Source organism: Zootermopsis nevadensis, unplaced genomic scaffold, assembly GCF_977971745.1.
Source record: "Zootermopsis nevadensis isolate Lab colony 2312 unplaced genomic scaffold, Znev_1.0 Znev_ptg000025l, whole genome shotgun sequence".
Classification (NCBI taxonomy): Eukaryota; Metazoa; Arthropoda; class Insecta; order Blattodea; family Termopsidae; genus Zootermopsis; species Zootermopsis nevadensis.
In genome coordinates this window covers 10200518-10221250 of record NW_028259157.1, presented here as the reverse complement: position 1 = coordinate 10221250, position 20733 = coordinate 10200518, and the positions used below count along the sequence as shown (strand labels likewise).

At 34.3% G+C, this 20733-nt stretch overlaps 3 protein-coding genes and 1 long non-coding RNA gene across 8 annotated transcripts in view; 3 read left to right on the top strand and 1 right to left on the bottom strand.

Moving 5' to 3' along the window:
• The window catches only part of LOC110833525 (uncharacterized), a 30893-nt gene extending 23401 nt beyond the window's left edge, over positions 1-7492 (top strand). For 4 of the 5 annotated variants that reach the window (XM_022071697.2, XM_022071698.2, XM_022071696.2 and 1 more), the window contains one exon: positions 428-7492. In XM_022071697.2, the coding sequence (XP_021927389.2) occupies positions 428-562 (135 nt within the window). In that variant the 3' untranslated portion in view covers positions 563-7492. The remainder of the gene's footprint in view (positions 1-427) is intronic. The other variant, XR_002544234.2, reaches the window with a different exon arrangement.
• Positions 7493-8462: 970 nt separating this feature from the next.
• Positions 8463-19989, top strand: LOC110833532 (uncharacterized). Its single transcript, XM_022071716.2, has 8 exons — positions 8463-9315; positions 10613-10772; positions 10867-10979; positions 12226-12363; positions 15976-16180; positions 18379-18526; positions 19081-19195; positions 19440-19989. Exons 1-8 carry the CDS (start codon positions 9124-9126, stop codon positions 19593-19595), a joined length of 1227 nt encoding a protein of 408 aa, XP_021927408.1. The 5' UTR covers positions 8463-9123; the 3' UTR covers positions 19596-19989.
• LOC147872648 (uncharacterized) lies at positions 14664-20704 on the bottom strand. Its single transcript, XR_015537050.1, has 2 exons — positions 20627-20704; positions 14664-16196 (listed from the first exon to the last, which is right to left on the bottom strand). It is a non-coding gene; the product is annotated as an uncharacterized LOC147872648 (long non-coding RNA).
• Positions 20633-20733, top strand: part of Pur-alpha (Purine-rich binding protein-alpha) — a 54557-nt gene continuing 54456 nt past the window's right edge. Inside the window, exon 1 of the mRNA XM_022071717.2 lies at positions 20633-20711. The gene's annotated coding sequence lies outside the window, so the exon portion shown is untranslated. The remainder of the gene's footprint in view (positions 20712-20733) is intronic.

The following is a 20733-nucleotide window of genomic DNA, read 5'->3' as shown; positions in this document are numbered from 1 at the left end:
ATTGGTGAGACCTTCGTATCAGCCCTACAGCATACTATGTTCTTGTTTCCTTTTACATGCAGGCAGTACTAACTGAAGACAAAAGTAATTTAAATTGAGTCTTTGAATGTTACATTCCCTTTCAGTCTTCATCACCTTAAATTATTTTACTTTTATCTCTTGTTTTTATTTCATTTGTCATCTAAATATTCTGTGTAATTCAGCCACAGATACCAAATACCATGCACCCATGAAGAAAGTGCTTCTACAGTTTTTATTTTTTAGAAAACAATTATTTAAAAAAACTAATAATAGGGACCAAAGGTGATAAATATGTAAAGGTTCTGTTAAAAAAATTTATACAAGTACTTAAAACAGCTAATAAGACTGCATTAAGTTTTGATTTGGCTGTTACTTTAATTGAATGTATTTGTTTGTTTTTGTGTAGTCTATGGCTACAGCAATGAGGCATGAAGATCACTTAGCAGTCTCTACTGAACTATCGGGACATCATCGTGTTAATAGGGGTACTAACCCTAGATACAGTAGTGTAAGCCAAGTCGTTATGACCAGTACAAAATGAGTTGTCTTTACTGTCCCAGCAATGGTACAATTTTGTGAAAACATTGTGAATGTCATCAGCGATGATGAAAATGTACATTTTGAAGTGTCAAGGTGTGAATAAAAGAATTTTTGAGTATGCAACATGAGAAGACAAGTTTTAATATTCAGTTTTATGATAAATGACTTGAAGGATTATAACCACACTGTTTAAAAGGCTGTTGCATGCTGGGACATTTTGATCATGTAAAAGTAAAATAATATAAGAAGACTCAATTATAATGTAAGTTTTGTGAGTAATACACTAATCTTCATGTTAAGAAACAAAGTGCTAAATACATAAATAAATGGAGTCTGAAATAGGAAAATACTTCATAGGACTGACAGTTTTGGCTGTTATTGAATAAGGAGAATAAACTAAAGAAATGTAAGTATGAATTATGAACTACTTTGTTCTAATTGTGGTGGTTAATGAATTGGTGTTGAAAAAGTAACATACTATGAGTTCTGCAGTTGGGAAGTCTTCCACAGCATACCATGGATCATCTGGTGATTTATCTACCTACCATCAGTGTGAGGTGGTTGCATTATGGGAGCAGTAATATTTTCCGTTTGATGAAAGTTGGACGAGTGAAAGCTTGTTACCCCCTACCAACTTTTATGCAGTCATTAGGAATTATGTGAATAATTCTTTCTTTTTGTAATTTATTGAGTTTTGTTAACATTTGCACATTTAATTTCATGCCTGAAATTACATTTCAGTCTCAAATGATGTAGGTTTCCTACAAAATTGTTACCACATGTTCAAAAAGTTGTTTTGGTGGGAGAACATTCTCAGTAAATTAAGTTTGTGATATTTGAGGTTCTTATAGCAGCAGATATGAAGATAGTAGTCTTCTGGGTTTGTGCATTGTGTAGTCTGTTGGAAGTTTACTGGCATTAAGAAGTGCTTGCTGCCTCTATCTTCAGGGTTGAAGGCAGCGAACATCTCTAAAACATCAGTAAACTTCTACCAGACTACATGGCACAACCCAGGAAGACAGCAGTCATCTAAATTAAGTTTAGTAAATGTATTACATCTTTATTTTATGGCAGCCCTTTATCTGTATTTTGTTGGTGTATGGCTCACCGCTGTAGCAAAACCACTATTAAGCGGTGTTTTAGAAACTGTTTTCTCCTTTTGCCTAGGGTATTTACATTCTGGGATTTTTTGCATTGCTTGGTTTAATTACATTTGCATTTTGTGTGTGGTAAACTTTGCTATGTTTGAAACATTTAAAATGAGAAGTAAATCATAGAATCATATGCACATAATTGTGAAATCAGACGTGTGTAAGTTATGCATCCGTCAGATATTTTTTTTCTAGTTTTAAAAAATCTGACAAATTTAATTTTACATGGTGTACATCAAAAGTAGTGCATGACCTGTAACAGTGTGAAATTTTTCAAACCAATTTTTGACTTGAAATAATATAATTTATTAACAACTGTTATGCAAGTGACTGCACATATTATGGATTAACCGTGCTTCTGTTTGTAAATTTGTTAATACAGTAATTTGTGTTACTTTTATAGTATGGTGCAGCTTACTTTACATTTGCCTGCTTTTGTCAAAAGGAGCAAGGAAGGAATGTGACCATCTCTAAAGCTGAAGCTCATCGAAATAATATTTAGAAATTAAATTTCTACCCACAAGAAAACACAACACTCCTCCATTACATAGATCACATGGTTAATGTATATGATCACTTTGTACATCTTTTGAATTAATTTCTTACATATGCAGTGTCTATGTGTTTGTGTGACATAGTATCTATGAAAGTTGATTTCATATAGACATGAAGTTCACAAAACTGTGTGCTGCTGTTTCGATTGTGACTGCTGTTAAATTGCATGCAAACAAACACCCCCCCCCCCCCCCACACACACACACACACAAGGAGTGGAATGTAGAATGAGACTTAAAAGTATTCAGGTTAATAATCCTGCATTGACATGTCATTTTTTGCATAACTAGTTCTATCAAATTCCAAATAATATCTTTTGTCCAGTAGAAAGTGATAATCAGAGATATGGAGTGACAGACATTGAAAACATTTGAATAGAACTTTAGTTTAAATGGTTGTACTTAGAGAAGAATCAGCTTTTGGATATGCTAGTGTAATACAATATTTTATTGTTAATTTTAACAAATATGATTTACATTATTCTTGCATAGTAAAGTTAATAACATTGATAGGTACACTTGAGAAAGTCTTCCATGTAGTAAGTAAACCCATATGCAGTCCAGTTTCAGACAATCTTGAGTTTGTAAGTATCTTGTCTGAAATATCTTTGTTATTTGGTGAAGAATCATTTTGATCAATAACAGTAACAAAATTATTCTTCCTTACAAAAATTTACATTCTTGTGGGTCTTTGTTTTGTGATACTGTTTAGAAAACAGAGGTTGTATAGCATCAAAGAAGAAATATAAGATGATTGTGAATAAAGAATCAGGAAAGATGTGGAATAATGCAGATGTGTATTTTAAGGTGGTGTCTTGGTATTTGGAAAAAGCATAAATAATTGCAAGTCAGGTTATCTCTCTCTGATGTTTGAATTGTATGTCTCCTGAATGTAAGACATTAGAACTTGCCTTAACCTGCTTCTTCAGAAAAAATTGTTTCTGTTGTTGCAGAGTTATATATTTTCTTGAACACTATTGCTTCGGGGATGTAATGTAAAAGACATCTTATGCTTCTCCCAAGGTTTGGGTGCTTTTTATCTGATTTCAAAGCAGTACACTAATTGATCCATCAGTCACTTCCTAGGCCTTCCCTGGTCTTTGTGCCAGTAAGGTCAGCAGCACATAACTGTTCGAGGTATATGATATTATCACAGTTGTTGCACATGTTCTTTCCATTTGTTATTAATTTCCATTGCCATGAATTTCATTTTGAATATGATCTTTTTTTGTTACTCCTAGTAATAGTCATAAAAATCTCATCTGTGCTTCCTCAGTTTACCTGTCATCAGCCTTCCCAAGGTCCAGGGTTGACCAGCATATAATAGTGTTTGTTTCCTAACCACACTGCGGAACGTGAACAATTTTTCCCTTGTCATTTGCTTCCCAAAATGTCTTCTAATTAATATATTTATTCTGTTATATATTATTTAGGTTCTTTGATACATGTCTTGTATTAGTGATTGAGTTGTCTAAATATTTGAATGTTTTAATATCCTTGATTATGTAATTTCTGATTATTATTTTAATCCTGTTTACCTGAGAAGCAATCACTTCTGGGTTTGTTGATTTTTTCATCTTGTAAAACTCAGACAGGTTAATTTAAATTTTGGCATATGCCATCCTCTGTGTCCGTTGTTAATATATGGAATGGCACACATTTCTTTATTATGTCCAGTCATCATTCCTTAAATTTTGTTTAATTACCTGATTCATATACATTATTAGGGGTAGTAAACCACATAACTAAAGTAGTTATTCATTATTGTATTATGAGTGGTAATTACCGAGGAATTTCTGAGCTATCAACCTCATACAAAATTCTATCAAACATTCTTTTGGCAAGTTTAACTCCATATGCGAATGAAATTATTGGGGATCATCGGTATGGGTTCAGATGAAACAGATCAACAGTTGATCAGATCTTTTGCATTCATCAGATACTAGAAAAAAATGGGAGTTCAGTGGGACCATACATCAATTATTTATAGATTTCAAAAAAGCCTATGACTGTGAAGAGAAAAGTGCTATATAATATTCTTATTGAATTTGATATATCAAAGAAGCTAGTGAGTCTAATAAAAATGTGCTTAAATGAAACCTATAGCAAAATATGAGTAGGTAAATATGTATCTGAGTCATTCTTCATCAAGAACGGTCTGAAACAAGGAGATGCTTTGTCTCCCTTGCTCTTTAACTTTGTGCTAGAATATGCCATCAGGAAAGTCCAAGATAGGCAGGAGGGTCTGCAATTGAATGGGACACATCAGCTATTGGCACATGCTGCTGATGTTAATTTATTGGGGGACGATATATATACAATAAAGAGGAAGGCAGAAGTTTTACTAGAGGCTAGTAGACAGGTGGGGCTAGAAGTAAATTCAGAAAAAACTAAGTACATGTTGGTATCTCGTCGCCAGCAGACAGGCGGGCAGAATTAACTTAGGGTGGCTAATAAATCCTTTGAAAGTGTTACAAAGTTCAAATATTTTGGAACAACAATAACAAATCAAAATGATACTCATGAGGAAGTTGGGAGGAGACTAAATTCCAGAAATGCTTGCTACTTTTCAGTTCAAAATATTTTGTCTTCCCGTCTGATTTCTAAGAACCTGAAAATTGAAGTATACAAAACAATAATTTTCCTGTTGTTTTGTATGGGTACGAAACATGGTCTCTCACTCAAAGGGAGGAACACAGATTGCAGGTGTTTGAGAATAGGGTGTTGAGGAGGATATTTGGGGCTAAGAGGGAAGACGATGGAGCGTGGAGAAAACTGCATAATGATGAGCTTAAAAATCTGTACTCCTCCCCCAATATTGTCAGGGTGATTAAGACGAGAAGAAAGATGGGCGGGGCATGTAGCACGCGTGGATGGGACAAGAGGTGTGCACCGGTTATTGGTTGGGAAGCCTGAGGGGAATAGACCACTGGAGAGACCTAGACGTAGATGGGAGTTTAGTGTCAGGCTGGATCTATGGGAGATAGAAGTTGAAGGAGATTGGATTTTGTTGGCCCAGGATGGTCCGGATGAGGGCTTTGGTTAATTCGGTGATAAACCTTCTGGTTCAGTAAGCCATCTAGTTAGTTATGTTATTATGTTTCCTGATTTTATTGTTGCAGAATTATCTTTATGAAAGAATTTTATGGTATTTATCAAATCATCTTCTGAATTTCTGTTTTTTTAAATTGTGAATAATTTATCCCTTTTATATGACTTTTCATAGTTTATAAACAGGATGTACATTGGTATATTATTCTTCATCTTTTCTGTTTGTATTAAGGAAAAAAGTTTCATCCATTGTCAGCCAAACTGTTCTGAAAATACACTGTTCAGTACTTTGAGATGAAAGGATAACTTGCTGATGTGTGATTGTAAGTCAACAGGCTATTAAGATGCCCATGTGAGAAATATCTGGTTTTTACTTCATTTTGTAATCACAATCTGGGAAATTCTGGAATTTAACCAAAACTAGAAAATGAAAGTTTTTGCAGCTATTGTTTGGACTGTTATTCCTGGTTTTTGCATAATGGTCGTATAGTAAAATATCTGTAACTGGCTTAATTTCCTTTCCATAAAACAATAAACTTTCAAGATCAGATGTAATTAAGTGTTAACAGATTTTTTGCAAATAACTTGCCCAATCTTCTACCCCTATAAGTTCTGACATCATTTCTGATAAAAACCTCATTCCACGTTCCTATAGTCTAGCGGTCATGGTTTTATTTTTCATATTACCACTTGGAATTGAAAGGAAATATTTTATTCATGTCATATAAACAGTTCACTAAGTTTCTAGAAATGTGTCATTGCTTATCCAAGGAATGTTGAGGGAATTTTTACTGTAACTCCTAAAAGTCTGGCAACCCCATTTAGTTTTATATGCAAAGAATTTTATTATAATTTTTGTCAAATTTGATTTATGCATGGTTTTGTACAAATCATGTTTGAATTGCTGTAATATAAATTCTTGCATACTCATGCAAAAAGGAATTTACAAATTTTACTGTAACACGTTTTCAATCCACAGGATGTTACGGCATGTATGTAACACACTGGCACCCGTTAAGTCACGGTTGTACTCAATCCTAGGCCATCTACTTCTGTAAACTGGCTTTTCATATTTCCTTTGCTAGAGTCATAAACTCATTCTTTTGACTTATACTTCAGAGTTAATGTGAAGACAACATCTTAATGCATCTTATAGTGCTGAAAATACATTTGATATCTGCCAATTGCTTGTGGATCTGTGATTAAGGAATTTTTTTTATTGTATTGCAGACCATTTATTATTCTGTTCCCATCTTTATGTGGCATTACTGTCCTGTTTGGAATTGGGAAAGATGTATTGCAAAGAAATTAGTTTTTTCTTTTTTGTCTTTCTTTTCTTGTGTGCCTGAATATGCATTATATGAAGTAATGGGTGTATGTATCTTAGAGTTCTATATGAGAAGCTTGTTTGAATGCAGGTAGTTGTATGTATAAATGTGACAGTTTGTGTTTTATATAACGAGTTCTTTGTGATAGGTTATAATGTAAGCATTTGAATGTCTCGGAGAACACATTAAGGGAGAATTTTTATTTTTGTGAGTGAATGATTCTACAGAGGTCAGAATTAAATTTGTAACCTCAAAAAGTTGCTATACTGTGTGAGTTAAACTACTCCAGATTCCCAGCATCATATTACAATCCAAATCTAGGTTGTGAGACCCTTACTGGGGTCAAAGAAGGTCATTATATATTTCATTAATGACAACAGATGCTGATGCTGTAGAAGGTTATACATTGTGTTTACTATCTAAATTGTTCATGTTCATGACTTGTAGAAACACTTATGGTAGAGAAAATATTTGTCTCCTACTGCACAGGCTGCAGACTATGTACAACCAGTATAATAGAAGAACCATACTATTATGTCTTAATCTGCTTTCAAGAAAGATTGAAGTATGTAATGATTTTTATAACAAATGTACCATAGTAAAGAGTTCATATTATTGTAAAGTAGATATAATTTACAGACATTGATGAATAAGTACAAATAAGAATGAAAACTAGATTTTGTAGTCTTGTCTGATTTCTTTTGACAGAACTGTTTGGTGACAGATTTGTCACATGTTGTATCTTATTATGTCTCTGTTACCTATTTCATTATATTTTCTGTAAGTTTTATCATTTGAATATATTAGTATGAGAGAGTGAATTCTCAGCTATACTGAACACGTGAAACACATGAGTTTTTAATAATCTCACAAAAGGAACTTAGGATGTATATGTTTATCTGACATCCCACGTAATGAACACATTTAATATTTCAGTATGTCCTTTTCTAGTTCACTTTAAGTGGCTCGTTTAGGTTATTTTAGTGTTTGGCAGTTGCTAATACAATTACTTTAATTTTTGTAAAAAGAAAAGTACTATTTCTTGTTCAGAAGTACTTATAAGACCTTGTTCACTGCCAGTTGGGATTTTATTCAGTGGAGATATATGTACAATTAAATGTTGTTAGGATGATCATATCAAAGAGGGTGATGTGGGAAGTGCATGCAAAATTTTGGTTTGGAAGCACAATAGACACTTATATATGAAGAAAGGAAAGAATGAGATGAATAAAAACCCAGAGAAAATTGAGAATGTCATATCATTTGTGTTCTGGTTTGTGTCACCATGTGGCCTTAAAAGTGGCTACCAATGTTTTATAGAAATGTAATTAATTCTGGAGGTGAGGGCAATATTTTCATCCGAAATGTTGGTAACCACCTGTATGCCCTTGTGGTGTCACAACCCATTAGACGGAAACTGATACATTTACCACCATGAGAACCTCAGGTCTTGGATTATCAATTTGCCACAATACTTTTTAATGTGACTATACTCGGCCCCACTTTTCATTAAGGTTAAAGGTTGAGAAAATGAATTAATATACTGTAGTAATTTGACCACATTTTGGAGATATTTCAAGTTACATTCCACTTTCATTTAATACGGTCACATTGGCATATAATCTCATGAAATCAGCTTTTGTTTTCAGGTGACACTTAAGACCAGTGTGCACAGTAAGATAAAAACAACCGTTTTGGGATGGCATTGAGAAATAGGCCTACACTTGTTTTAAAAATGAAACAAGAAGAAAGGCCTTGGAGGGGACCCTCGGGAGAAACCCATTACAAAGTTGCCTTACCACGTGACAACCCAAGACGATTTTGGTTTTAACCGTAGATAGCGTCTTGTAAGTTGGTAATCCGTCCATATAGGTCAGCTGTGTTCTATGAACGGTGGTTGCGAACATGGTTTTATTCGCACAAAGTTATGCCTGTTGTTTTATTCGTAACTACTCTGTGGTCTGAATAAACTTCAGTATGTTTGTGATGTTACGTATATTTATTTGGAGTACGTTTAGGAGAGCAATAACAGCAAAATGCTTGTATTGAGTTGCCACGTAGTTAATGTTATGAACTGGTGGTAGTCCCATTGTTTGAAATCTTGATTGACGTACGAGTTGTGATATTGTAAGAGGCATAATAGAATGTATAACACAGACAAACCAGAAAATCCTAAATATAATCACAGCGAACTTTTTCACAAACCTTGTGGATTATAATTGTGTGAAGTGGGGATATTCATGGGCATGAACACTTGACTTATTAAGAGCTCGAGAAGTAAAAGATTTTATGTAATTAATTTAATACGTATTGTAAGATGAAATTTTATTTTAACTACGGATTTGTATATAACAAGCCAAATGTTTCCTTATTTGTAAATTTGATTGCACCATGGCCAGTGAATTATGTGTAGAGGTTAATATCTGGCAACAACATTGTGATGTGAAGGCAATTGTATCATTGAAAATACTGTAAAGCATGCCACATCAGAAGATGCTGGCTAAAAGTTCTCGTATAGTAGCCCTTTGTTCGATAGCAAACTTTATCAATGCAGCAGATCGTGTCATAATGCCAATAGCAATTGTGCCTATGACAGATGAGTTCAAATGGAGCTTACATGGGCAAGGATGGATCCTGTCAGCCTTTGCATTTGGTTACTTCACAAGTCAGGTAAGACTGTAAAGAAATTATAGTAGTGTTGTAAAAGTATATCATATTTATTGTATATATTTGTTACATTAATCCTAAACTGAGCTCAGTATGCTGTGCTATGAGGACTGTCATATCACTCATGAAAACAAGAATAGTAAAATTAGTTTATCTTGCTTACCTACCTCCATTCGATCATGTCATGTTATAGAATAGAATTTATTTACATTCCATTGATCCTTCATAGGCCTAAGCCAGGTCATAGCACAATACAATACTTATTTCTAGTACAAATATAAATACATAGTTATAATAGCTATTGACAGATTTTTGGAACTACAGCATTACAGTAAAATAAGTATGATGAGAACCATCACCATTATTAATTACATGTATTTATAAATTCTTCTACTGATTAGGAGTGAGATAGGAGATACTCTTTTAATGCTGGCGTAAACATTTTTATATCATGGTTTAAACTTTTTGTAGTAGGTGGAAGATTATTGAATAACTTCATTCCAGTATAGTAAAGTCCTTTTTGATATTTACTGAGTTTAGAAATCGGTACATGAAAGTTGTAGAATTGCTTTCTGGGGAAACTCAACAGACAGAAAAAAAGTACTTCACGTTCAAAAGAAAATTGTTAGAATAATGACAGGCACTAAAAGAAGAATTCCATATAGGAAATTGTTTAAGAAATTTAATATTCTTCCACCAGCCAGCAAATTCTTGAACGTATTATTATTATTATTATTTGTAGTGGACAACATATAAAATTTTTAAACACACTCAGATATTCACAATAATTGTATTAGAAATAAGTATTATATTTGTGCTATATCATGTTCTACATCTTTTGCTTGTGTCTATGAAGGATCTGTGGAATGTAAATAAATTGTAGTCTCTTCTATTCTAGCACTTTCACCCATTAATTCTGTTTTTAGCAGTGTTTTCTGCTTTAAATTCTTCTTGCTTAAAGTTGGTCTCTCTGATCATTTTATGGATTTCTGTATATGATATTATTGGAATGTGGTTGATGTGACTTCATTTTCTGTGGTGGACCAGGCTTGATATAGTTCTGTCTGTATATGTAGTACATGAGAGAATTCCCATATTGTTAGCATGACTATGACTGTGAAATTTGCCTACAAATATAAGTGTCCTGGTTAGTTTCAGATGTATACCTAACTAGATATTTTCATTTTTTGTAAGATTTATATTTTGTTTGATACCGTATGTCAAGTCTGGTAACTGAATGACCTGATGAAACTAATAATGTATGTATGAATCTGTGACCTGTAGTTTCTATGCATTGCAGGTGATAGGAGCGTGTGCTGCTAGCAGATTTGGAGGAAAAGCAGTCCTCTTATTTGCTGTGTTCCTGTGGTCTGTTTCAACTTCTATCACCCCTCTTCTAGCAACATCTGTTTATGCACTGATATTTTGCCGAGTGCTGTTGGGTTTGGGCGAGGGACTTGGTAAGATGACAACCCTGTTATTAAAATGTATTGTATACTTTTGGTAACACACTAACTTCTACTGTGGGATAGCATAATCCTTCTTTCATGATAGGTCTGCCAACAATTTTCCATATATTTGCCCATGATGTACCAATGGAAGAGAGATCCAGAGCATTTGGGTATTTGGTTGCTGCAGGTTCTGTGGGACAGACTGTTGCATCTGTGGTGAGTAGTTCACAGATACATAAACTTTAATTGAAAATATTTTTAAAGTAGCAGAAGCTCCTTTTACAAACACAGATTTACTTTAAATATGCTTTAACTTGTAATATATCTTTCACATATTATTGTGTTTTCTGGTGTGTGTGTGTGTGCATATGTGTGTATGTGTCAGTCTTCATCTTTCTTTCATACATTTGACATTTCGTGGCTTATTGTCTGTCTCTAGAGTCTTATTGTAGGATTATAAAAGTAGTGATAGTTTAATTGCCTTCTGCTTGTGGAAAGTAACATTTAGAAAATAGTTAATTTAATATTCATACTTATTTATATTTGTTTCTAATTTATTTGAGAACTTTGTACATTTTAAATGCTTCCAAGTTGAATACATTGGCAAATTTGATAAAGAGTACAGACTACCCTTATTAGGTAGGTAGTAGAAAATTTTATAAACAATCTACATATTGTTACTAGCTAAAAATAATATAGTACTGCCCCTTCACTATGATTTTGTTATATTTTTCCTCTTCCAGCCTCTTCACAACTAAACATGGATTTATTTCACATGCCATTATAATTGATACTGATTTATTCTTTAATGTACTTGAAACAGCTGAAGTAATAACACAAAAACATTTGAAATGATTGCTTAATTAATTATTAGTTACTCTTTCAGTTTGTTAGCCTCTAAATTACACTTGTTTTTAATGCCATCACTCATGTGTAGCACCGCGGCTCTGTATCCACTATTTCTCATACAAAGACGCTGTCCTTGTTCAATTAACTCTTGCTCATTCCACAGCTAAAAGATCTGTCTAACTGCACTCGCTGGTCCCAGCAACTCATATTTTTGTAAGCACACAGGTCAGTCTACAAGCCTTGAGAAATATTTCAGTAGCCCTAGAATGTCCGTCAGTGGTCAGGTGTTACTGGAAGTTTCTAGTTGTAATGCACATGCACTATTAGGCACTGTAAGGGAGCATATGGCCAGAGGCTGCAGGTGGAGAGGATCAGGGTGTGGAAGCTCACTTACATGTGCGTCATATCATGCACCCCAAAGCTTCAATAACGAATAGTTGTAACATTATGTTGCATGTATTGAGAAACGGTACTCTGTTGAAGTGAATGTTAATTTTGTGTTGTATTTAATCAAAATATGTGGATCATGTTGAATAATAACACTGAGTTAGGAAATAATAATCCATACATGAGTAGTACTGCTATTATTACCTGTTTTTGAATTTTTTTTTAGCTGTGCCCAAACCTCTCTTGGCAGATAGGTTTCTACCTGTTTGGGACATTGGGTATTGTTTGGGTATTTATATGGATGGTATTCTATAACGATGGAGCAACCTCAGCACAGGATGAGATTCCTCTGTTTGTACCCAAGGTGAGTGACACTTTCTTTCATGTCTATACATGTTTCATGAATTGTATATGCTGGAAAAATAAATTAATTCAGTGACTTGCTTTAAATATAATGTTCTGGAAATATATAATTTTCAATCAGTAAAGCAGAATAATTACACTTCATGAAGACAATACTTGTCTTAATTTCAAGGTAAGTACAGTAGTTTGTCCATTGTTAATTTATGACCACGTGAATGACTATAAAATTTACATCCAGTTATGTAAAGTACAGTGTTTTTCCAGATTTGTCAAGTCTGCTGAATGCCAATATTCCTAAGTTTTCAATTATATAAAATTCCTCAGGTCAGTAAATTAGCCCTACTAAGCAAGTTCAAACATGTATGTCCAGTTTATTAGAAGATATTAACAAGATTCACCACCACAAATTTTAAGTAACTTTGCAGTACTAATTTTCTGTTAATAACACAAATTTGACATGCACACCTTTCTTACCATACAAATTCATTATAGGATAATACTCTAAACCAATATTTCTTAACCTATGGTACGCATACCACTGGTGGTACACGAGCCAATGTTGAGTGATGTGTGAACTAAGTAAGTTAATATCAACATAAACAACAGTTTTCCCTAAACGAATTTGGTTTGTGGTACATTTAATGTGTTAAATTAGAATTGGTGGTATGCCAGAGAAAAAGGTTGAGAACCCCTGCTCTAAACTGACGGGAAGTTTGGAAAGTGCTACACAGGGCAAATGAATCTAGAGGACTAATGGGAAAAGAACATTGTTGGCAAATGTGGAAACAGTGGTCACAGATGGCAAAAACTCTGAAAGTTTCCAGGAGTTTCATGGGTTTCAACAGGGGGGTGTTATCAAGATAATGAGTGACGACATAATATGAAGAGTAACCAAAGTATAAGAGTGACATACAAAAATTGTTACATACATATGACATAGTTATATGGGAAGTAAATGAAAGCATCTTATCAAGATTCAAAGGTTTGTTACGGTGTGCAAAGATTATTTATAAATGTGTGGTTCTGATAATAAGGTGGAAGATGGGATTGAAAAAGATAAAATGTAATAATCAGCCATCTTCATAATTACTGCCTGAAATCTCACAAGATTTTGTATGCATTTTTCATCTCCCCATGCAATAAAGTATAATAAAGCAGTGGAGAATTTTAAGTATTTGGGAAGGAAACTTGTGACAGATGGAAGTGTTCAAGAAGAAATTACAGAAAGAATAAAAGATACAGGAAAATCTTCCCAGCCAATCTAGAAATGAGAAATGCATAGTGCCTATTTTAAAAGTTCACTACGTGCGTATAGTAGCGTATGGAGGAGAAACTTGGATGTCAACCATTGCAGATATTAGTATGTTAATGGCAGCAGAGATGAGATTTTTAAGAAGTATGAACGAAACCAAAAGAGATGGAGTAAGAAGTGACAGAATTATAGAGAATCTAAAGTTTTAAACATCCTGGAAAGCAAATCGAGAAACAACAGAATGAGCCTGTTTATTATTTGTAGTGTTCTGTCTGAGGACAGGTCCATATGAACAGGATCCTTCCATCCTTTTCTCGGACTGGGACCTGTTCATATACGTTCTTGGCAGATGATCCAGAAGTGGTTTGCCATTGCCTTCTTCTGTGTGTGAATGGAGTAATTGTTGGGATGCCACGGAGAAACCGGGGAAGCCCCCGGAGGAAAACTCTGTGTTGCCTAGACCACGGCCTTGCCCAACACAAGTTATAAATTCGGGCACCGCCGGGAATCGAACCCGAGACCCCAGGATTACAAGGCCAGCGTTCTAACCGCTAGACCACCGTGGTTATAATGAGCCTGTACTGATACATTTTAAGAATGAATGAGGAGAGAGGTATGAAGAAGGTTTTGAACATGAAAGCAAAAGTAAAACATCCAAGAGGGAGACCAAGATCAAGATGTTAACTATAGGCACAAATGCCACATAAAATGAAGGTAAATTGTGGGAACTAACTAAGGAAGAGGAGATACAGAAAAACACAGAGCTAGATGGAGAGGCCTCATTCTCAGATAACCCACACAAAATGGAAGAAGTGATTGTTGACTTGTGTAATGTGGTTGAGACAAATGCCATCTTTGATAAAGATGCTTGACTTTACCATATAAGTACAGTTAACATGACTGCTCATGGCAAAATCAACAGGATTATTTTGGCCCTTTAAACTCTCAAGTGCATATCATAATCTTCACTGTTAAATTTTAGTGGCACGAAACTAAAACTGTGTGGAAGAAATGTGCCTGGGAAATTACAGTTTTCTTTTGCAAAAAAGTACCTAAAAAATTTGTGTTTTATTCATATTTTTCCTTATACTGTCATATTGTTGAAGAAATATTTCATAGTTCATGTAGCTACAGTTCCATATATTTTAGTGTACTGTACTCATTACAGTTTATGCGTGTCTTGTAGTACACAATTTTACATGATACTTCCAAATCATTGTCACACACCACACAATGGCTTTGTTACAGAACACTGAATACAAGATCACTATGCTCGCATCTCTGAACCAGTGCGAGAAACTTACATTAGAAAGAGACACATATCTTCCAGTGCGCTTGTCACAGTTTTTATATATGATGTGTGTTGTTTATTCTACATGATGTACCATTATAATTCCAAAATCTTTTTTATTATGTCACACCATATCAAATATGCTTGCATCTGTGATCCAGAATGAAAGAAATGTGCGGGATTAGGCATTGAACCGTCATTGACATCTTCAGGAGTAGTTGTATATCCAGTAGATCATACAGAATGGTACTTGTTGCAGTGTGTCACACATATTTACTTCTGGCTGTACAAACACACTCTTGAATTTGTTTTTGCATATGTCTAACTAAAAGAAAAAATGTATTATATGCAATGAGCAGCTGGACTTTCAGTAATGTTAGTCTTCTATTACAGCTTTTAAAGAACATACCCAAAATAACATCATATTTGGTTTGTTTGCTCATCAGGTTGGTGACAGTACCAGGTCCTTTTTTGTGTTGTTATGTTATTTGTAAACTAGAAAGATGAAGCTCCTTATTAAAATTTTCCTGAACTTTTTCCACAAACTGTGTGAATTATCAAGGCATTCAGAATGTTTGTAAGTCTGCAAAATGAAAGAAAATTTTCTGTGTCCAATTTCAAGTCCTTCTGATTTTACTGTATCTTATAATCATTTAATAATTTTTCTGGTGTTTTAATCTTCAGTGACAAGAGATATCACTATTTCCCACAAGTTTTGTTGAAGTTTTCTGCGACTGAAGGTGAAGGCATTGATACTTAATTTCTTTTGCCGTTAAATGAATTACATTCCCTTGAACTAAAGACAGAATACTGAACATAAATTTCTTTCATAACATCATTGACACATTTAAATTGCAAAAGGATTGTTTTTTGGTGTGGTTTCTCAATTATGATTTTTATTGTAATTAAGTAACAACTTTTTATTTGTGTATTTGCAAATTGTGTTCAAATATGTTAATTTCACACGCACAAATGGTAGATGGATATGCATTAAAGAAACAAAAGGAATTTCTGTTACAAGACATCAGAGACTACTGATGGAATGCTGTCTTATACTGTATGCCCTTTAGGTAACAAATCCAAATGTACGATGGACTGAATTTGTGTGCCATTGGCCTCTGTGGGCTCTGTATATAGCACACTTTGCCATGAACTGGTCCAACTACATCATCATGCAGTGGCTCCCTACGTACCTTGCCCGGAACCTTGGAGCAAACAAGGAGAGCATTAGTCTTACTGCTGTCCCTTACGTTGTCAACTCTTTGTTTGGAATCTGTGAGTGCCCAGCTATCTGCAGAAAAGAAAAAGAAAACCATTAACCTTCCCTGTGTGGATTAAATTTCTTTTATAAAATAGATTAACATTATTATTTAATATAATATAACCTTCTGTTTCCATTGTTACTGTGTGTTATAAATTGCTATGTCAGTTCCGTGAGTTCATTTAAGCTATCTCGTTCAATAAAATTTAATCATCAGTACTTAAAAGTAAGGTTTGAGGTCCTCTCAGCAGTGAGTATGAAGATGACTGTCTTCTGGGTTGTAGTGCTGTGTAATTTGGCAGAAGTTTACGCATCACCCTGAAGATGGGGGCAGTAAGGACTTGTGAAATGTTGGTAAAATTCTGTCAGAAGACATGGTGCTACAACCCAGAAGGCAGCCATCTTTACTTAAAAAAGTAATTCAAAATATCTAGTAAGAATGGAGAAAAAATCATATTCTTGATGTTTTACATAATCAAAGAAACATTTACTGAAATATGTCCATGCAGTGAAGGTTAGTGAGAAAGTTAACTTTTGGTCTAAGTTTAGTTTTAATTCAGCAAGAAAGATAATGAGATCAGTATGAAATATATATCTGAAGAATTAGCCTTGTGATTTAATTTTAACTCAGCCTATATTTGGCATTTGTTGAAGATGAACTGAATTAAATGCAGAGTAATTTTAATGGAAAAGTATGTTGCTTCTTAAAACAAAACTGATTCAGAAATTGAATTAATGTTATTTTAAAATTTGATGTTACTGAGTTTTCACTTATTTACTTTGCATGTTTTCAGTGAATAGAAAGTTGCATTAAAATGCATTACATGTAGATTTCTTGTGTCATTTGTGCGTGAGATGGGGCTAGAGCATTCACCCATCACATAGAATGAACTGTTGCCATACATTTCAGATTGTATAATGCCATATTTAGCTGTTGTTTTTGATTGAGGTTTTTCTCCTATTTCACCCTCCAATTTGGATTTTATACTTCTCTTATTATATCGTATGAACTGTTGCAAGTTATGTGGAACTTGATTTATGATGAAAATGATTACCCAAGAAAGACAAAAATGGTTGATATTAAGCTTTCTTAGTGATTTAACTGTTGTTAATCCTGTCTTTGGATGTGTGTACATCTTCCCCATCTTAATGGGGAGGTCATATATACAATTCTAAAGGGTTTTGACGACAGTAGTTCACACTTAAAGAACACATGATGGAAAAAGTTCTGACAATGAATAATTTTAAGGTCATATATACCACGCAAGACAGGATCAGCATCGAAAGAATGTGTTAAAATGAGAGAATTATGTTTGGTTACAGAGTTAAATGGGAAAGTGGGACACTGTCTATATAATGAATTATGATGCAGGTATTTTAGTACAGGCTAATGAAATTCTGTTACAGTTTCACTTGTAGCATGTCTAAAGCTGTGGCAAAGCGCATCTATTTTTGAGGAAAATAAGTTTCTGTAAATAATATGACTTCATTTAATGCATTGTGTGGTGTGTAAGTGTAATATCAGATCATAACACAGTGGCTCTATATGTGAAGTCTGGAGTGAATCAGGCTGAACATCCTGATTGAAATTTTTGTTTTTTGTTACTTCTTACTTTCCTTCAGGCAATAATATGGTTAGTACCGCAAACAGACATGTCCTTCATGATGCTTGTGATTTTACAATTACTAGTTTTTCCACCACAAGTTATTAAAACTCTCTATTTAAGAGTGTGAAATAAGCAGCATAGGTAATAGATAGGATCTCCTTTTGCTTGTACATTTTTTTGTTTGTTTTCCATTTAAGAAGCCCGTATCATTCTTTGTGATGCTGATTATCTGCACTGAATTATCAGTTATTAGGCTCTCTACAAAAAATTACATAATGGTATTATCATTATGATTGATTTCTGTTTAAAAATGTTTGTAAAACTCACAGTAACACATAGGGGAACCTGTAGGATAGTTCTTAATTCTTTTCATCTGTTTTTCGTGTGGTTATGGATATATATTAATCTGTTTAAAACTGTTAAATCAGAATTTAAATTCATTGTGCTACTATGTAATAGAGAACACAAAGCTTCATAATTTTACAGCATAATGATTTCATTCAGCTTCATGTACTAGTATTTCTTCATAAAGTTTTATTACAGGTTTATCATACTATTATATTTATGATCAGGGTAGTATTTCAATGCTCGTATGTTGTGTGCAGTTGCAGGCCATTTTGCAGACACTCTTGTGGGGCAAAGGGGGTGGACTGTTTTGTCAGTGCGTCGACTGATGACGAGCATCGGTCTGTTGGGTCCAGGAGTGTTCCTGCTTGCATTCTGTACTGTTGATAACCTCCTAGCTGCTGTTGTGTAAGTTTTCCTCCCATCAGTCATTTAATTTGCAGACCGTAATGAAAATATTTAATTTTATTGCTGTTTTAGTTACAAGTGTATTTGTCATGATACAGAAACTTCTGCATGCTTTCCATTATTAATTTTGTTACTGGTTATTTCATATTTGAGCAAACTTCCCTCCAAATGCTGTTTGATATTTTGTTACTGATGGTTTCGCTTCACCAGCTATCCGACTTGCCTTGGACATGCAATTAACATCTCATGAATCTGTTAGAATAGGTGTAAACGCATATGATTTGAGGTTCTCGCAGCAGTAAGTACAAAAATGGCTACACCCCAGCAGACAGCCATCTAGGTATAATATCTTTAAGATAAATTAAACATGATTGTGGTTGCTTTGAAGTACAATCCCCTGCCCAACCCCTGAGCTCGTTACCACCCCTTGACAGCTGTCCACCATATCAGGATGCCTTAATCTCCAGTGACTTATTTTAGCTTTAAGTAAAAAGTTATATTTAATTTGATTGGTAATTTTTTTGGATGAGTGGAAAGCTTTGATTTTGTTGCAGATTTGTGTCCATCTCAATGGGCCTTTGTGCTTGCAACTCTGCTGGCCACCTAAGTAATCATGCAGACATTGCTCCCAACCATGCAGGCATCACATTTGCCATATCAAACACACTGGTGAGTAATCATCAACACCACCACCTTTCTTGCGTTCTGTTTGTATTACAGGAAATGACTGTTGCATGATAATTTCCAGAGTTGATTGACATTGTTCTTGTATATCATTTTATTTTTAGAGATAGATTAAACCCAGTTGAGTCTTTTCTTGCTTGCATAATAGGAAAGAGACAGTATTGTATTAAACAGCAGTCATTTAGACAATGGAAGTTAAATGTATAAATTAATTCATTGAATTTTGCAGGCAACAATCCCAGGTATACTGTGTGGCCCTCTTACAGCAGAGCTGGTAACTACATCTCATGGTCGCTGGTTTCCTGTTTTTGTGCTGGCAGCTGGTGTAAACTTTACTGGTGCTGTCATCTACTATAGCCAGAGTTCAGCTGCTCAGGTGCTGTGAATTCTGTGGATGTAAAGCTCAGAACATACACTAGTCATCTCCTGGCTATCACAGTCCCATCCAATGAAATGTAGTCAATATAAATTTGTTGCCACTCAGTGAGTAACATGGTCCTTTCATCCTGTAACATTGGAACTGGATACTGGCACATACTTTTGTGTAATACCCTGATTGTAATTTAGTCCCTGGCATACATATTTAGTAGCATTATACTGTTGGTGTTACTTACATAAGCCAACACTGTAATTGCTCTGATAATATTTATGACATTGTTAGATGAATGATATTGTGGAACGCTGTAAAGCAAGTATGGTATATCTTACTGTTCATGCTGTTACAAATGAAACTGAATAAATGATCTAATAAATCCTTTTGCCTAAGTAAGTAATCTAAAGTTGTGTTGCTGAATTATTTACGTGTTACTTTTCCCTCTCCGTGACAAAGTGAATCTATTGTGGTGGTATTATTTTAAGTGCAGAACAATAAAGAAAAGTACATGCCAAACTAGTATTAAAGAATTTATTTTCATGAGTGATGTCCCTGCAAAACATATTTAGGAATAACATATTCAACATGTTTTGTTTTTAAGGCAAGGAAATTCATAGCGCATACTTTTTCAGCTCTTTTATTATCATAACCTATGTTTAATATGTTTTGTTGATATTAGTAATTTCATTAAGATTGTTTTTCAGACGAATGTAAGTATTTATTTACTGATTATTATGTTAAAATATGAACACAACTGGATTTATCTGTCCCCTTATAGTGACATGTAGCTGGCTCTAGTGAAACCAGAAATAAAACAGGATATTGTAAGAGGTGGTCAAATTTTTGAGGAGACTAACTTTTATTATCTTCTCAAAAAATTTGTCCCTCTGTGGAGTTGGTTGAATGTGATAACCAAAAGAGGTGCCTATCGTGCATAACTGGTTTGGACACCAAAAAGAACAAGAACCACTGCCGTGGTAGAACAATATACCCACAGTTGACTTAATATCCCTACGTCCACATTACTATTCGTTGCCAATTACCTGGCTGCATGATCAAATCACGACAGCTGTTCTGCAGCAGACCAAAGTTGGAACGTCACTTCCGGGAGCGCCTGTTTGGTGTTTGGTTGGTTTCGGAATTGTACTGT

Bases quoted from the DNA above. Each gene is read 5' to 3' on its own strand.
- LOC110833532 (XM_022071716.2), top strand. From the start codon at position 9,124: ATGCCACATCAGAAGATGCTGGCTAAAAGTTCTCGTATAGTAGCCCTT. The intron at 10,980-12,225 runs GTGAGTAGTTCA...ATTTTTTTTTAG, and splicing joins GACAGACTGTTGCATCTGTG to CTGTGCCCAAACCTCTCTTG. The intron at 12,364-15,975 runs GTGAGTGACACT...TATGCCCTTTAG, and splicing joins TTCCTCTGTTTGTACCCAAG to GTAACAAATCCAAATGTACG.